The sequence below is a fragment of the Enhydra lutris genome, unplaced genomic scaffold (assembly GCF_002288905.1).
Source record: "Enhydra lutris kenyoni isolate GAN:26980312 unplaced genomic scaffold, ASM228890v2 scaffoldscaffold71, whole genome shotgun sequence".
Taxonomy (NCBI): domain Eukaryota; kingdom Metazoa; phylum Chordata; class Mammalia; order Carnivora; family Mustelidae; genus Enhydra; species Enhydra lutris.
The window spans coordinates 2,610,386-2,629,424 of NW_019154155.1; the positions used below are offsets into that span (position 1 = coordinate 2,610,386).

Here is a 19,039-nt window from a genome sequence, read left to right on the forward strand (position 1 = left end):
TTCCTGCAGTGAGATGGGAAGTCATTGAGGGATTTTGAGAGAGCAGATCTGACTTAAATTTTGCTGGCAGGTCTTGTGCTGCTGACACTGAAATAGACTGCAGAGAGGTAGGAGTGGAAGAGAGGCCATGTAGAAGCTGTTTCGCAGTCATCACGATGAGAAGGATGGCAGCTTGACCAAAATGGTGGCTGTGGAGGGTTTTGCAGTGTGTCTAATTCTGGATATATAGCCTTTTGAAGGGGAACCAACATTTTTAACCTGCTCAACTGAAAAGATACAGTGAGTTACTGTTAACTAAGATGGGGAGGACTGGAGGGTTGGTTTGGTTCAAGTTAAATTGAGATGCCAGTTGTGTCCACATGGTGATGTTGAGTAGGCAGTGAGATGTGTAGCTGTGGAATTAAGGAGAAAGTGCTGAGCCAGAGATATGAATCTGGGTCTTTATTTATGTATGCAAAGATTTATTTATTTTAGAGAGAGAGAGCACATGAGTGGGGGAAACTCAGGGAGAGGGAGAACATGTCCCATTGAGCACAGAGCCTAATGCGGGACTCCATCTCATGACCCTGAGATCATGACCTGAGCCAAAATCAAGAGTCAGACACTTAATCAGTTGGGCCACCCAGTTGCCCTTGGGTCTTTATTTAAATTCTTGAGATTGTATGAGATCTCCAAGGTAGTGAGTACATCTAAAGAACAGAAGTCCAGAAAGTGAGCTCTGGGGTCCTCCAATTTTAAGAGGTTAGAGATATGAGGGAAAACCAGTAATGGCTGCCAAGAAGAAGCATGAGTGAGAGAAGAGAAAAATAAGCAGAGTGGGTGGTCCTGGAAGACACCCCGAAATGTCTTAAGGAGAGAGTGATCAGTTGACTCAAATGCTAAGGGCAAGTGCACTCTGAAGAAGGTCGAAGATTGACCACTGAGGTGAGTAGTGTGAGCTGGAGGTCCCTGGTCCTGTAGCCCCTAATGCCAGATATCATCACCAGTGAATCCGTTGCTCACTAGGTGGCCAGTGTGGTCACAGTTTAGAGTTAGGCTGTTGTGCACAGTCACACAGGAATAAATTCACAGGAATTTAAATTCCTTGAGGAATTTAAAATTTAGTTGGGGAGATCAGTTATATAAACAGAAAGATAAATAATTATAGAGGTCATTGTCTTCTCAGTGCCAAATGAGTGGTGTATGTAGGCAACAAAGTATTGTAGGATTTTAGGAGTTTGGGAAGTTTGTCCAATGCGTCTGTGCTTGTTGAGGGTTTCATGAGGGAAGTGAAACTGGAAATCAGAGGTGAGGGAATGGTGAGCTTTCAGCAGAGAGGGGGAGGAAGGCAGGATGTAAATAAGGGTTAAGGTGGGCGTTCATGTGACAGGTGAATTAGGAAATAATTTTCCAGGGAGGAATTATTGATTTTCAGGGGGTATCAAACTGATTCTTTGTAATATGACAATTTTTCACGTAGATTAGTTGAGGTAGATAGCTAGAAAAACAAAAATGAGTGAAAGTGAGTAAAAAATGTTCAGAAATAAAAAGCATGCACAGACTTATTTGAAAATACTTCCCTATGACAGCTGATATGATACTCTGAAATAAGATTTCATTTTTAATGAAATAATTGTTTTTCTCAAAGGCCTAATACCATTTAATATGGTGCATGAGGCAGTGTTTTCAGAATTACTGTATCCAAGGCTTGTTAAAGATCGATAGTGGCAGGAAACCCCATGGCTTCTTGGTTTAGGTTAACCTCCATTCTTTTCGCAGGCTTTTATTTTACTCAGAAAGAAGATAACTTACATTAGAGATGGCAGGAAACTTAAAACCATATACAAGATCATCTGGAAAATATAAAAACAGTGTTTGTGGCAAACTCTAAAATACATGTGAAAGCTCTCTATACATAAATCAGTGGCAAAAAGTGGTAAATTAAAAAATTCACATGAAAAATTCCCTATCATGGGAAATAATGATAGCTGTACTATGTTGCCCTTTGTGAGTTTGTAATAAATATATGACAACTATGGCTGAAGTATTTAGGTACTTTAAAAAATCCTAGCAGAGGTTAAATTTCTAACATTCTAATTTTGGCATATTTTCTTTTGGTATCGATCCTGAAAAGATGATTCTTGGCTATATATAAAAAACAAAAATAGTTGTCCAGAAAAACATTGATTTTTTTAAAATTGAATTTTCAGTGAATCATGCACACACACACACATTTCATTTATTTATTTGAGAGAGAGAATGAGAGAGAGAGAGTATGAGAGAGGAGAGGGTCAGAGGGAGAAGCAGACTCCCCGCTGAGCAGGGAGCCCAATGGGGGACTCGATCCTGGGACTCCAGAACTGTGACCTGAGCTGAAGGTAGTCGCCCAACCGACTGAGCCACCCAGGTGCCCTTTTAAAAAAAAATTTTTTTTTTTTTTTTAGATTTTATTTATATATTTGAGAGAGAAAGAATGAGAGAGAGAGGGTGAATCATGCTTCTAAATTATATGGATTTTTATGAACAAATCAGAGTCTAGCTATCTTTTTAAAACTTGGGAAAAATTGGAGTGGTCTAAAAACTTTTTTTTTTCTTACAAATATGGGTAGATAGAAACACATTGAAATTTTGATTCTTTTTTTTAGCTCCCTATTCACTCCTCATTTTGGGGGATAATTGAAGGCTTTGGATTATTACTATGTTTGTTTAATATGTTTTCTGATAAATTGATCATCATCATCTAGAAATATATTATCAACCCTGACACCCTTTGAAAATGATCACTTTAATGGCATTGTAGTGCATAAATTATGACCATTACATTCTAATTTTAACAGGTATGTTCATTTTATTTTATGTAATTAAAGACATTTTCTTTTTCATTTCCTTTCTAGAGACTGTCATGGAGTTCCTTGAGAAACTATCAGACAAACTTTCTGAAAGGTTAGTTTTTATTCTACTCTTTAGAGTGTGTATCATGTAGTTCTTTTTAAAAAGACTCGATTTATAAAAGATTAGGAGGTGACCTATTAAGAATGTAAGTATGGGAATATCGGGTCAGATCTGTGGACTAGTTAGCAGGAAATTGGATTAACTGTGAGGAATACTTAGAAAGCGCATAGCTGTCTTCCTAAGGTGACAATCTTGAAAACATAGGCTGTCCCCTCTGATGAACTAGTTCATTGTCTTAGGAACCCATCATTGATGTGTAATTAGAAAATTTTTTCCAAGCCTTTTTGAAGCTATACGTTTTCAGCTTGTACCACCAATTTTATAACAAGTTCATAAATAGTGTTTCTCTTCTTTTGGCCTAAATATTAGTAGCTGCTGGATATGGTGAATTGATCTGTGGTGGATCTTTAGAATGATACGCTTCCACTTTTGTAGTTCCCTGTAGTGAGGCCCTTTGTGGTCTTCCTGCCTTTCCGTCTTTGATAGAGTCACTTGTCCTTTGCTGAGAGGCCACACTCCAGCAGTCTTCAGACACCTAGGATTCCAAGAAGGGGCATGTCATGGTTGTCTCATAATGCTATTGAACATTTCCTTTGCCTTCTTGGCTATACCAACATGTTAATTTTTAGCTCAGGTCTCCATTTTCTGTTACTATAAACTCATGCCTTAGAACCCAGTCCTCTCTAATTTGGATTATAATTATAAATTCTAAACTTTTCTTTTAATCTAGGGAACCATTGTGGCTTTGATTTAATGAAGGCAGTGTTAAGTAAGCAGTTAGTTGAGAATTTTCTCTGCTTTATTTGTTAAGTGGTAGTATTCTTTCTTCCCTTGTATGTAACTATGGATTATATTTTGAGCAAACATATCTTCAGGTTTTTACAGTTATATATATGAGTTAATTCTAACAGAAACTTCACATTCTGTAGATATTAAGCACAACTCAACTAGAGTTTTTCTGTAGGGGAGAAAGTATTAATAGTAACCTTAAATATAATCTCTGTTCATATTTTTGAATAAAAGGTAATTTGTTGGTCTCTTACCTTTTTAATGTATAGAAAAGAGCAGTGACTTAAAGTTTGCTAACCTTTACATGTATCTGTAACATTGCTAATTTTTCCAAGCTTTAATACTTTCAAATCCTATGTCTATCTACTAGGATATTTTCTAAGGTAGAAATTGTGGTAATTTACTGATGATATATTGCTGTTCTTTCTAACACAGATAAAATTTGGTTACATTTGGTTATAAAACTGGTTACATTTGCACTACAAATTACTTCCAGTTTTATCATGAATACTAGAAATTTACATAAGAAAGCTAGTTTTTTAAAAAATTATTTAAATTCAATTAATTAACATACAGTGTACTAGGAATTTCAGAGGTGAGTTTAGTGATTCATCGGTTGCATATAACACCCAGTGCTCATTATATCAAGTGCCCTCCTTAATGCCCATCATCTAGTTACCCCATACCCCTAGAAAACTAGTTCTTTAATAACGTAAATATTAAAATTTTGTCCTAACAATGAATGATAAACCTGTTTTACAGAACTGTAAAAGACTTTGAGATGATACGAGGGATGAAAATGAAACTAAATCCGCAAAATTCTGTAAGTGATGATTTTGGAACATATTTGATGTAATATAAATGGTCTGTCAGCTGAAGTTCTTATCTTTTGACTCTAGAAGTTTCTTATGATGTGCTAAAGGTGTGTATAATCTTGTTTCTGATCCCTGGTCTTGGTTCTGATCCTTGGGTTTGGTGAACGAAGTATTGAAATACTTGATCCATATGTCTGAGTTTGACATTTCCAGGAAATGCAGTATTTTTTGGTTGGTTATTTGACATAATATTCACTCATGCTCATACGTATATACACACTTATAAATGTATATTAACAACATATATTGATATATACTCATGCAAAGTCTGTTTCCATTATACTGTAAGTGGGCTTCTCTGTTTGAAGCAGGCTCAGTGGAGGATTGAACTGGCAGGTGGCAATTTAACCATCACTGTTAACATTGCAGTTTACTTTCTTATTTGCTAATTTATGGAGCTCAGTTTAATCCATGTTGACCTCAAAGTATACCCCATCTTAACACACAAGCCCTCCATGAGACCTGCTATATCTCTAGCCCCATAATCCTTGTTTCAGCAAGCCTCTCAGATTATTTATTACCCCCCCACCTTAAATTACTAAATCCTATAGATTCTATGTCCAATTCTTGCCTCTCCATGCCCATTGCCACAGCCCTGGTTGAGGTCATTGTTACTTCTCACCCAGATTATAGTTGTAGTCGCCAAACTGGTTTTCTAGCCTTCTGTTCTGGCTCTGGTTTGGACTGCTTAGCAACACGCCTAGGTCAGTGTTAGACATAGGGTAGGTACTCAGCACTTACTAGAAATATGAATGAATGAACAAACGAACGAATAAATGAATGACTTGCTATCAGAGGGATTTTGCCAAAAAGCAGATCTGATCTTGTCACTCTGTTTAAGATTTTTCAATGGCTTGCTGTAATTCTCAGATTTACCTTCCTATTTCTTAGCTTTCCCACCAAGCCTTTCCTAATTTTGCTTCTACCTGCTTCTCTAGCCTTATCTTCTGCTGCCCCTTTAAGCTAAGTTAGTGTCCCTAGTTCCCTACTAATAATACCTGTGTGATGCTCTTGTGCTTTTTTCACTTACTTACTGCTTTGCTTGCCCTTGCTTTCCTTTCTTTTGTTTTTCAATTCTGACAATCTCCTTTCTTCTGTTTTTCAATTTTCTATTCACCGTATTTATGTGCCAGCACTATGGTAGGTAGCTTGCTGTCATTCACAAACACCGTACACAGGAATGCCTTTCCCCCTCCCTCATCTGGTTGCAGTGTGCCCGGTCTTCCAAACTCAGCTCCAGCTTTGCCTCCTTCCAACATTTCCTGACCTTCCGCTGTGATTTAAATACCCTTCTCATGGGCTCTGTTTCACACAGTGCAATGTCAGGCACGTGACTACTGTACTCTGGATGTGGAGTCACTTGTCTCTCTACTGCCTAGACCATTGTCAGCTCCTTGGTACAGGGATCCGGTCTTCCTGGGTTTTGTTTCCCTAGAACCTGCACTCTCTGGTATGTAGCAGATAGTAAGTGGTCATCTGTTGGAGGAAATGTGTCCCAGGAGCTGACCACTTGGGGGCTAGAGTTTCGGGGATGCTGGGAGAAGGAAAGTCAGCCTGTACATGTCTTATGTTGGTTGCATTCCTTGGTAACGGCATGATCGTGGAACATGAGAATGAACACCTTGTTATTCAAGGAGATAATGTCTGAGCTGAAAATTTAAAGGATAAGTCAAAGGATAGAAGGCAGCATTCCTGGAGCTCTTACCCAGTGCCAGGTCTTCTGTTAATAGTCGAAGTGCATCAAGAAGTGCCGTTAGTGAGGCACTACTGTGTGCCCGACAGCGTTCAGGCTGCCAGGATGTAATAGGAAAAATGCGAGCAAGGTTCCTGTCCTCAAAAAGCTTACATTCTAGGGGAGGCAGATGGATAGTAAATACATCAAAGAAAGAAATATGTGCCATGTTGTATGGTGATAAGGGTAACAGGGGAAAATAATGCAGAAAGAAGGGAATGGCCGTTGCTGTTCTCTAGGGATCAGTCAGGGAAGACTTGTTACGTGAGGAGACCCTTAAGCAGAGACTGGAAGAGACGATGCGGTGCCCCGCAGCAGTGATGCAGGGCACAGCGTTCTCCTCAGAGACAGCAGCTGCCTGGTGCGGTCACGCCACCGTGAGGAGACCAGTATGGCCATGGTGGAGCCAGGGAGGGCAGGAGCGGCAGGAGCTGGGCTCAGGGTACAGAGGGGAGAGATCAGGTCATGTAGATAGAAAACGAGAAAGCATTGGTGAGCAGAAAGAACTTGTCCACACTGTACAATAGTGTGGATTGCACACTTGAACCCAGGCATTCTGACTTCACAGCCTGGGCTGTTAGTTACTCCTGTCACCTGGACAGTTTGTGGGAAGAAAGATCATGCACAGATTCAAGCTTTTCTTCCCTTCAGTATTCTGTACCAGTTGTCAAAACCAGCTGTTGTGACAGTGCTTCTTTATGACATATTTTCTTTGCCAAGATTAGAGGTAATTCTCCCTTCGTTACACTTGAAATTGTTGCTTTCATTCTGGGATCCACCCTAAGCTTCCTGCTTAGAGTTAAAAAGAGCTCTAATCTCACCGTTAGGACCCTAATCTTACCTGCAGTATGTATTATGGATTGATACATGGGTTGCATTTTGGGAAAAATTTCAGTGTGGCTGTTTCACTCTATTTTTTTTTTAACTTTATAGAATCATTTACCATCTTGGACTTCTGATGTTATTAAAATGCTGACCATATTTTCTCAGTGCTCTTATTCACTTCAGATCTGGATTTTTCCAAAGTTATTACATGTCCATCATCTTGTAAAACTTGATCTTCATTCAACAGACCAGGGGTTTTTAGGCCCTCCTTGTACTACACAAATGATATGGTGCCTTTATATGAAGTGTCCATCATCTCAAACATAGATAAAATGTTAGAGTGATCCATAAAGAGAGGAAAACTGTTATTTTGGCAATTCTCAGTCATTCCAATATTAAATACTGTCTTGGTTTTTCTGGGCGGAAAAAGAACAGGGCACTGGTGAGATAATTCAGCAACTCCATAATCTGATATTTTTCCAAATAATTCCTGGCCTACATCTCCCTGCTGCTGCTCACCTGCATTGCTCCTGATTTAATCTATTAACGTTGACTTTTATGTTTATATTTTACATTATTTACCTTTTTCCCAAATTCCCCAAATTTATTTGTACCTTGGTACCCATTGATTACAGGAGAGTCAAAATAAAGAGTTGGGTATTTCATGAAGTTTCAGGGTTTTTATAAAACTCTTCTGATATTATAACAGGTTTATATTTATGAGCTGGCTTAATTTTTGATAAATATTGTGAAGTAGTCAATAACTTTCATCACAACGAATTTTTCCACTGTAGGAATTAATGCCTTGGGATCCCCCCTACTACAGTGGTGTGATTCGTGCAGAAAGGTAAGTTTTGTTTTTTTTTGTTTTTTTTTTTTTTTGATAAATCCTCATCTATGAGAAGGAGGAGAAAAACTAATATTTACTGAACACCTTGCACATTAATTATGCAACTACTGTCCTCACTCAGTTGCCCACATCATAAGCCTATATGCTCTCAAGTCCAGGCCTGGTGCTGGCTTGGTCCACATTTGCCCACATGTTTTTGATCTGGATTAAACCTGTACCTCAGTCATAGGATCATGCTGTTCCCCTCCCCCAGAACCTTTTCTTCTATGACCCATGCCATTTAAAACTTTTCAGTATCTCCCTGGGGGGTCTGGAATCTGGCTTCTCCTCTGTGTAGCTTCCAGGTTTCCTTACTAGACTGAGGGTTTTGGGGGCTGGGACTTTGCTAGAGCCCTGGTTGTCCCTTGTTTCTGGTCCAGGGTGGGTGCTCAGCAAATATATGTTGAATCAGTGAAGAATAAAGTAGTCCTTGGCATGGGGCTGTGTGATTTTCTTGCTTCCTCATTTTTATTTGAACATATTGTGGACACTTTCTTGGCACATCTGGAAGGATTATGTGAAATAAAGATTTAGGACCGTTAGCTTGATGTGAGTACTCTTTTAGCTTCCATATTCTCTTGTGTTTATTCTATAATGGCTAACTAATAGGCATGCTTTTCCCCCTAAATGTGCCCTATTTCTGTCATTTTTATATTTGCATGTAAACCCAAGAAATACGAACACCTGTTCAAAGTGAACACATGTAGAAATATTGATGCCCCAAGTAATTTTACATACACAAAAGGATAAAAAAGAAATCTCTGTATCTTACCCTTCAACAGATTTTTTTTCTTGTTTCAACAGATTTTTAACATTTTTCTCTTACACTTCCTTTTTGAGCTCCTCAGCTTTAATTCAGAGAGTTAAGATTGATTTAGGTAATGGAAGAAAATAAAAGCTTTGTGCCTTTTCCTCATTAAAGCTGTTGGCACATATCATGATAATAATATGGTTATTTGATTGGTATTTAACTTTCAAGTCTTACTGCTACTATGCAATATTCAGGCATCAGCATAGTGAAGGGTAGCAAATACCTTACTAAAATAAAACTTTTTATTTATTTTAATGATTTTTTAAAAAATATTTGTTATAAAGCAGAAAACAGTAACTTTTGGTATTCTTTTCTGCATCACTGGGAGGACGTGCCCTGAGATCAGTGTGTTGAAGAGCTTACCCACTTAATATTCATTTATTTTCTTCTCTTTGGCTTCTCTGTGACATCTATGTTTCTTAGACTAATTTTACTCACAAAGCATATTGTCTCATGATACTTTGTCAGCTACTGTTTTTATATGTTTAGTACAAATTCGGCGTGAGCCACCTTCTCTGTTACTCAAAATCTGTAATCACTTGATTATGATAAACAGTGAGTTTTTAGACTGTATTAGAGCTTAATATAATTATTTCACAAATGTGTTTTTATGGCTGTAGAACTTCGGGCTTTGCTCCCTGTCTTTGCATAAAATATACAATTTCTCTTTTTAAATTTTTTCCAAGATAGATTTGGCTTGGTTGCTTGGCCAACCAAGGTATAGCATAAAGGAAAACTATTTTTTTTTTAATCAATGCCTTCCATTTCAAAAAAGTTTTAAAAAACTTTTGACATTGGAAAGTAATGTAAAATAAATGTATTTGTTTCTTTCTGACTTTTGCTACTGTGATTTTTTTAATGTGGTATTCCTGTTTCATGTCACCCCCCCCCCCGATGATTTTAGTGAATACCTTGGCCTTATATTTAAGTGATATTTTTATCATTTAGCTTTATTCTTTAAGTGTAGGATGCCCAAATGGTGGCTCTGTGGAAATGACATAGTATCTGAGGACTTGTAGAGCTATGCTCAATTGTAAAGTATAAGCATTAATTAGGAGTATGAGATCCCTGAGAAGTCTGATAGTAAACTTAAATAAGACACTGAATAAGGATAGTGATGTTCTCATCTTCATTTCTACCAAAAGTACAGTATTGTAAAGTCAGTGTTGCTGACATATTCTGCAATCAGTACTTAGTACCTGTGCCCCCAGGTAGGTTGGGAGTTCTGTCTCCTGTTAGCCACAGGAACAGGGTATCACTACCCACATGGGCCATTGGAGAGAGTGGAAACACCTGAGGTGTCATGGCTGTGTGGTCTGGAACACGTTCTCTGACATCTGGCGGGGGCCTGGATGCGTCCCTGCTCCACCACTAATGAGCTGCACATGACCTTTGGAAAGTTACTTGTCCTCTCAAACCTCAGCAAAGGTATCTATTAAAATGGGAGTTGTAATAGTCCCTGCTTCATAGGTCAGGACTAAATGAGTTAATGTTGGTATTAATAGTACTTAAGTAATACTATTATATGGAATTGGTCTTTTCTCAACACTGTTCTAAAGGATGAACTACTCTAAGAGATGCTTTTTAAGTGTTCTCGAAAATCTTTTGAAGGAGTGATCACTTGTCCCTGAAGCCTTCTCTAAGAAAACACTCATCTAAAGTGTAACGAACATATCAAATTAGTTGTTGAATGCTCGTCAGAGGAGCTTTTAATCGTGGAACAAGAACACGAGGACAGGGAGGTCCACCTTGCCTGTGCTTCCCAGAGTATCACTTTGTCCCAGGGGGAGGAAGCTGTGTCTGGCTGGCAGGACAGCTCTCTTTTGGTCCCTCTCCTCTTAAAGGTCATGGAATAGTTACTGCCTTCAAAATGGAATTGGAGCCGTCATTCGTGGCTTCTAGGATCTGGTCACAGCCCACTTGTCTTTACCACTGTGTACATGCACCCACCGTTATTCGTGGGGTCTAGTCTGCCCTTCTGGTCTTTCCTACCATGCCTCTTCCTTTGCAGTTTTCCTCAGCCAGACTAAACTGTCTGTCCCAAGTCAGATCCCTTTCTGCCTCATGCGGAGCCCGTGTCTGGCGGCTGCTAGCATTGCACTTGCCTTTCTTTGCTATCTTACCTGTGAAGTTTTGCCAGGAGTCCACGAAATGTCCAGGTCTGCCACAGCCGCTATAGATCCTGCCAACCCCATGCTTACAGCCTACAAAGTGGCACCCTGGATCTTCTAACTATGTTCTTTTGGTGTCCTACCTTAAACGTGTCTTGTCAACCATAGCTTAAAGCTCTTGAGAATAACGTGTGTCTTATTTCTTCTGTTTGCAGTAAAATGTGGCATGTACACTCTGGACCTCAGTATTAGTTGATAGCTATTGTTCAAGACTGTCTAAACCAGTAATTGGAAGTCATTATGAAAAGCAATCCAGTGTTACATTTTTTTTTTTTTTGCAAAGAAGAATATCATATTTTTGTGAATGGCCTTTTTCATCTCTCAGATTTATTGAAAGCAGTGTGAACCTCAGGAGGCCCTCAGAATGCTCATTTGTTGACAGAGGCTCCTACCAGGCTCATTGGTTCTTAGAGTTAAGAAATCACCAGCTATTCCAGGAACACAACATAACCTGCCTGGTATCCACCAGGGGCTTTAGTCAATTTGCTTCAGGTTCCAATACTAGGTCACTTGTTTGGCTATTAACTCAGTAAAAGAACCAAGAAAAGGGATACTGAAATGCTTCAGATGGGATTGTACGAATTGGGGGTTTTAAACATCTGTTTTAAGTAGCTTACAAGGCAAATGATTGAGTTTTGGTTTGAGGTTTCAATAATCTTGATTGACAAGAGTTGGCCAAGAAGCACAGGTAATGGATGAGAAAAGAAAGCAAAAATATAATAATTTGAGTTGAGGTTAGAAGAAGGGAACAAACTGAAGACTGCTAAATCCTTGTTAAATTCCTCTGCTTTCAAGTAAAGACTTAAATGTGTGGTTTGACACGAAACAAAAAATAGAAGGGGCTTTCCTTGATTTGAGTTTTTCTTCAAGTTCACCCCAGGGATTCTTTTTCTGCTTTTATGTTCAGATTCATTTTAAGTTTCTTATATGTTTGCCTAAAGAAAAGAAAGAACCTATTAGAAGTAAGATAAGAGATTAATGTGTTTTAAAACCATCAAAGGTTGATCCTGGGATATAGTGGCATGAGTGACCTACAGACATCTTAAAGAGCACAGAAAAATCTTCGTTTTTTTTTTTTCTTTCAAGTTTTAGTGTTGGAGTCCTCATGGGAGAGGAAAAGTAATTCTTTAAATTATGACAAATATATATGCAGTTATTTTATTTAAAATTAAATGTGATTTTTGAATAACCAGTCCATTTGTGTGGCTCGAAAAGTCAAAACAACATTAAAAAGGACTCATCAAGAAATTTTGATGTCACCCCTGTCCCCTTAGAGGTAATCATTTTTAAAGTTGTTTAATGTGTCCTGGCGGTGTTTGATTTTGATTTTTTAAAAAAGATTTTATTTTTATTATTTATTTGACAGAGAGAGAGAGAGAGATCACAAATAGGCAGAGACGCAGGCAGAGAGCTGCTAAGCAGAGAGCCCCATGCGAATCTTGATCCTAGGACCCTAAGATCATGACCTGAGCCAAAGGCAGAGGCTTAACCCACTGAGGCACCCAGGTGCCTCACTGATTTTGATTTTTAATGCTCGATGACTTTATTTCTTTTCTGCCAATAGTGAGTATCAGTGAATCATACTTCATTACTTTTGGTGCTATTTTATATAAGGACATTATTGGGAATGGGAATTCAGTATGTTTATTCCTTGCTAAGGTATATTCTCAAAAGTTCAAGAACATTCACATAATGAGATAGGACTGTTTTATGTTTTAAACTCTTCAGTAAACCCTGGATTTTCAAGGACAGATGACATGGGGGTGTTTCAAGATAATAAAGACTAACCTGATGTGTGAAATTGTGTAGTTTATTGGCTAGTGGATGTGCAGTGAGCTGGGTGCTTTCAGTGTTTAAAACAAGAAACTTTATTATGAAAATTTTCAAAATAAGCAAAATATAAGGAATTACATCGGTAACCCCCATATATTCATCTTCCAGACTTAGTAACTATCAAAACTGTTCTGGATTTGCTTTATTTATATCTGTTTTCTCTTTTCCTTCTCCTTTTTCTTCCTTCTTTTTACTAAAGTAAACCCTAGACCTCATGGCCTTTCACTGGAACATTCTGTTATGGATCTCTAAGGAATGTGGATATTTTCTTACATCATCGCAACCCCAGCATGACCCAAGAAGTTTCACAGCAATCCATTGGCATCCTCTAGTACTCAGTCCCTATTTACATGTCCTTGATGGTATCAGGTCCATTTTTCTCCCATGCAGCGTGTTGGAACCAGCATGGGCTGCACATCTCATTTGGTTTTTCTGTCTCCCAAGTCTCTAACTCCAGAGCAGGTCTGCACACCTGCACACCTCATACCCTCACCCCACCTTCTTCATGTACCTTCTGGTTGCAGGCAGCAGGTTACTGGTTCTACAGATTTCCCCAAACTTCTGGATTGATGTGATTGCTTTCTTGTGGTGTCATTTTGCTGCTTCCCCCAATCTGGATGCTATGCCCCACCCCCTGTTATTTTTGGTTGTTTTGTCTTACTGTTGCACTTCAGGTATGACTAACTTTACATGTTGATATACTTAGGAAGCTGAATGAGAGCCCCGTTACAAGTAGAGTTCTTGCTGCTGTCCTAAGATTTGGTGCCAGTCTCTGTGGTGGGGTTCTGTCACGTGGGTCATCCTTTCTCCCTTACATCAGGTGTATTGGGTCACCAGCCCATGTTTCTAGGGTGATGATAGAATTGTACTATATTTGTGAACTTCAGTTTTGACTCATCCTAACTGCAGCTGCCAGTGAACTAAGTGGCTAATCTGCACCATTAAGGAACATGGTTCTCTGATTGCTAGGAAGTTTGGCCGGAGAAGATTTCTTGCTATTAGCCTCAGAAGGCAACGTAGAAACAACCAAACTGGCAACTTTTTCTGATTCTTTATAAAACAGAGAGAGTAAAAGATCTTCTTTATTGTCAGCGCAATCTAATTACCTGAAAGGTAAACGGGTTTTAGTATCATTCACTTCCTTTACACCTTACCTTGGTTTAGCCAGACGAAACAGTGGCTCTCCCTGTGGCTTTAAAGACTAAACGTTTAAAAATACCATCCAACTCTCACTTTAAAGTCATGCTTAGTCAGTCACTCCTGATGCCAAAAACATTCTATTTCATTTTCTCCTGGTAAAGTTAGAAATGGTTGCCCCGACAGCATTTCCCCTGCTCTGTCCTGTTCAGCGCGGTCTCCCTAGCCCGCGCATGCCCTCTGGCCAGCAGGCTGGTTCCCGCTGCCTTTGCCATTTGGTGCAAATGTTCTCTCATGCCCACTTTCATTTAACCTCCTGAGTAGCACAGGCAAAGACTGAAGCCTCTGGTTACCTGAGTTTCAGCCCGGATTCACTAACTATACTTGTGTTTTTATGTTTTCAGTAATAAGTTCAATGCCAAGATGTGTTTAGAAATAGTGTCCAAGTTTAATCCCAGGTGCATCAGAGGTTGAAATATAAGTCTGACTAATGGATTGTGCTTCATAAGTACAGTGACACATTGACTTTTTTTTTTTTTAAAGACTTCAAATTACAACAAATAATTCTTAAGTTGAAAATCTCTGACTAACATTTCTCTGCTTGTTTCAGTGATAATTAGTGTTCCTGATGGGGTTTTGAGATGTTGCTAGATTCTGTGGCTCCTGAGCAGAAAGACCTAATTTTTTTTTTTTTTTTTTTTACCATTTTAACATGCTAATTATAATGTGTTGTAGTTCTTGGAAAACCAAGAATTGGTCAACGCATAGGTAAGCATATTTCTAAATGGACGAATCACAGACCATCTGTTGAGTTTCATTTAGCAGCCCTGGTGAATAACAGTCATTTTCTTCCTATTTCTTTCTGAGGAAGAAGAATAAAAGGGTTCCAGACCTGTCTTATTTCTGGATTCAAATCAGTGAAACGTCTTTACAATACACAGTAGTAAAAGTCTCTTGTAAAACTATAAGAGTTTGTGGTGATGAAAGGGATGGCAGGGAACAAAATCCTCCAAGTACACTTGAGTTTTACTCTCTTTCTATTGGGCTGTGGTTCTGATGGGCCGTAAGGTTTTCTGTGCCTCCTGTAGCACTTTTCTATCGTTCTGGGGGTCTGGAGAGGATAGAGGAGGGATTTCTTACGTGTAGTGTCTATGCCGATAAAATAATTGTGGCTGGAGATGCCATGAGCTGGTATTCACAGGCCAACAGGTGGCGCTGGTGCTGTGGCTGCCGGCCCTGGGTTGGATAGCCTCTGGCACGGGTCCTTGAGGGCCATCCTTGGTGTGATCTCACACTGTTTTGCAGGTGTCAGCTGCGAGCATGAAGGGCAGGGGCCTGCAGGGTCAGCCTGCTGCCCCGTGATTGCTGCGTTGTAGGCACCTCAGGGTGCCTCAGATTGGGGTGGTAGTGCTGGAAGGCTTGGAGCTTTTCACGTCTCTTGCAGCCTTGCTGGACCGTTTCCCATTCTGGCTGTCCTTCAAGAAGGAATTGCTTCTCACTTGTGGGAGTCACGGAGGACGTGGAGCAGCGTGCAGGTGCTATGATCTCTTTCTTGCTGTCTGAGGCGGCTGAGTCACCTCTAAGGCAATCTTTGCTTGATCGAGCTTGCGTGCCCTATTTGCTTGAATGCCTGTGAGCCTTTGTTGGTGCTCTTTCTCCTCCGTTTGGAACTTCTCCCCGATCCTTATATTGTCATCCTCTCCCCTTTGGCAGGCACAGTTAGCTACAGCCTCATCTTTGCTCTTAAGCCCTTTGTGTGCTGATGCCCCTTGTCACTTACAGTGATGCTTTATGGTTACAGTGCCTGACTCTATTTTGAGGAGTTACCGGGAACATAATAGGTGATTAATGAATATTCACTGCACTGACCCAGCCTTCTTGGCAGAGTGTTGCCGTAGCCTATGCACGCCCTACTTTTCTGCAGGCGCCATGCCAGCATTTTTGCATGCATTATCTGATCATCAGGGGAGCCTGGGAAGTGTTATCCCCATTTTCCTGCTTAGGAAATCAAGGCCTCCCAAAGGCAAGTAACTTTCCTGAAGCATTGAACCGGTAAGAGAGAGAGTCAGGATTTTAAGGACTCTTCTCCTAGACTGCCTTGGACTCTTTCTCCTAGACTCTTTCTCCTAGAAAGACTCTTTCTCCTAGACTGCCTTGGACTCTTACAAACCCGTCTGGGCCTCAGTTTCCTCAAATAAAATTAAGTGATCATTCGTGCTCTTCCTGGCTCACAGAATTATGTAGGGAATATGGGAGACTCGTGATGTGAAAGTGCTCTGCAAATTAGAAAGCGCTATGCAAATGTAAGATAACAGTATCCAAACCATCACGGGGAGTGCTTCATTTAGTAATTCTAACTTTCTCATGTATCATCAATCTCTTCCTTTCTATTAACTTTTTACCCTGTGCCTGCCAAGGTGCCAAGATACCTCCCATCTATTTATTTATTTATTTATTTACTTATTAGAGAGAGAGAGAATCTTCAAGTAGACTCTGTGGCTGAGCACAGAGCCCAATGTAGGGCTCGATCTCATGACCCATGAGATAATGACCTGAGCTGAAACCAATAGTCAGATGCTTAACCAACCAAGCCACCCAGAAGCCCCTCCTGCATCTTAAAATACAAATAATCACACCCTTGGAGAGACTGTAGTCCTTGTTTTTTTCTGCCAGACCTCCCCCAACAGTGGTCCACGCTGGAAGCTTCCTCTTTCTAATGGCCGTGGTTGGAGTCTTAGCCCTGTCAATCTGTCAGGCTGGTCTTTCCAAGTTATCCAGCTGCCTGCCAGTCATACTGCTCAATAACTCGTTTTAGCCCTTAACACCCCTAACCTTTGAGTCTGTGACATTGCTGACTCTTCCCTGTTTCCCAAAATTCTTTCTTCCGTACATCCCCTGACTCCCTGTTCTTCTCTTTCTCATCACCCTCTTGTTTGTTTCTCTTTTCTCTTCTCCAAATTGGCAGCCTTAGGAGTGCACTCAGGGTTCTGACGCCCTGAGTATGCTCAGGAACTCCTTTCCTCTCATAGCAGTTTTGGAAATGTGAGTAAAAGTGAAAGATACAAGTGTCTTCCTTTAGTTTTTGAACTTGTAACAAGTCCTTGGGGAAAGGACTTCCATACTAAGGTACAAAACAGAATCATTCCCTCAGTTCTCTTGTATGGGATCATTTTTTCTCAACTCCCAAACCATTATGATCCTGTTACAAAGAAAACCTCTGCCCTTTTACTTACTACTTATTATAACTTTGGGGAGGTTACCTTTCTTCCTGTAAATCTTCATGTAGATCATGTAACATGGAGCTAACAATATTACCTTGCAGGATTGTTTTTGCTTTTAAAAGAAATACATATACTATAAAGGGCTTAGCTCAGTGTCTTAGTGAGTGTTGCTGCCATCATCGTCATCATCATGATGACTTAGGGGTAAGTTTTTATTTTATAGATTCAATTGAGGGGAAATGTACATATTCGCAATATTGAATCTCCTCTGATCTTTCATAATAATGAATCTTTGTACTCTATGTTCTGCCCTGTTTACCACTGCCAGAACAGTCTTTCCATAGCACGCCACTGCTTGATTTCTCTCTTCTTCCTCACTGCTAATCGTGGCTGCTCCCACATTGTGTACATTCTCAGAGATATCCAGTAAATGGTGCAAAGTAAAGGCTTTGGCTCTATTCCCCTTCCTGGCACCCAGTGAAATGAGCAAAAAGACCATCAATAGAGCTATCCCTACATCTATATGCAACAGGAGGACAGACGGCAGTGAAATAGGAAATGGGATGATGTGATAGTGAGAATCACAGATAATAATAGCTATTATTTAAAGTTGATAAACCAACAGATAGATGCTAAAGTATTTGGAAAAGTGATAACCACTGGGGGGAAAAACAGACTATTAATACACTGAAGTACCAGAAGGAAAAAAGAAAATGCTGCCCACGGAGCCAAAGAAAGAAAGAAAGGAAGTATTAAAAAGAACGTAACAGAATTACATTGGCAGGAGTCACGATATGGACCATTTTTATACACAGTTGACAGGAATATAAATTAATACAAAGTTTATTTTGGAGGATGATTTGGAATACCTAGTCAAACATTTAAAATCTCAAAATAAAAATTAAATTAAATTTCTAAAAAAATTTTTCTAAATCTCATACTTTTTTTTTTTAAAAAGATTTTATTTATTTAGAGAGAGAGTACGAGAGAGAGTATGCATGAGTTGTGGGGGAAGGGCAGAGGGAGAGGGAGAGAGAATGTCAAGCAGACTCTGCCCTGAGCTTGGAACCCGATGCGGGGCTCAATTCTTGAGCCAAACTCAAGACCCAGATATGTCCAACCAACTGAGCCACACAGGCGCCCTCTGAATCTCATATGCTTTGCAACAGGGTCATTTCTGCAATCTGTCCTACAGATGGACTTGCCTGGTGTGATGAGGGTGTTCATGGAAACACAGCTGTGGCAGAGATAAATTAACAGCAGGCTTTCTCAGTAGGAGAGGCAGAGTAGTGTGGGGAGGGTAGCTGTGGGTGTGTTTTCCACAGAGAAGTTAAAATCAGGAAAAACATGATTACAAGTCTGACTTCTTTTATCTTCACCATGTATGAGCAATTCCAAACAATGTCAGTGATAGGACACTCCCATTAAAAGGTGCGGCGCTTACTGGCTTTGCCTCCCCTACTCTGTCCATACCCATCAGAGTAGGAGATGCGCTACAGAAGTTATAACAGATGCTTGGTCATAGATGACTCCGCACCTGAGAGAAAGTGCGATAAAGCTCTTAAAGTATTTATTTAAATACTGTCCCAAAATGGACAGTATTTAAAGTTACACTTTTTTAAAAAAAGGAAAATGTAGATTAATATGAATCGTATGATCCTATTTGTATTATAAATATATGTATGTGTGTGTATATATATGTGTGTGTGTGTGTACACATATTTATTTGTACATGTATGCACACATACATACATAAACCTTTTTATACAAATAGAATCAGGATACCCAAGTAAAATGGTTAGGAGTGGTTACCTGTGGATGTTGG

The 19,039-nt window shown here is 39.6% G+C and overlaps 1 protein-coding gene across 1 annotated transcript in view; it reads left to right on the forward strand.

The window, feature by feature from the left end:
* The window catches only part of LOC111159900 (mitochondrial intermediate peptidase), a 175,389-nt gene that overhangs the window by 24,859 nt on the left and 131,491 nt on the right, over positions 1-19,039 (forward strand). Inside the window, exons 8-10 of the mRNA XM_022522575.1 lie at positions 2,874-2,922; positions 4,483-4,543; positions 7,947-7,999. Coding sequence (XP_022378283.1) covers positions 2,874-2,922; positions 4,483-4,543; positions 7,947-7,999 — 163 coding nt within the window. The remainder of the gene's footprint in view (positions 1-2,873; positions 2,923-4,482; positions 4,544-7,946; positions 8,000-19,039) is intronic.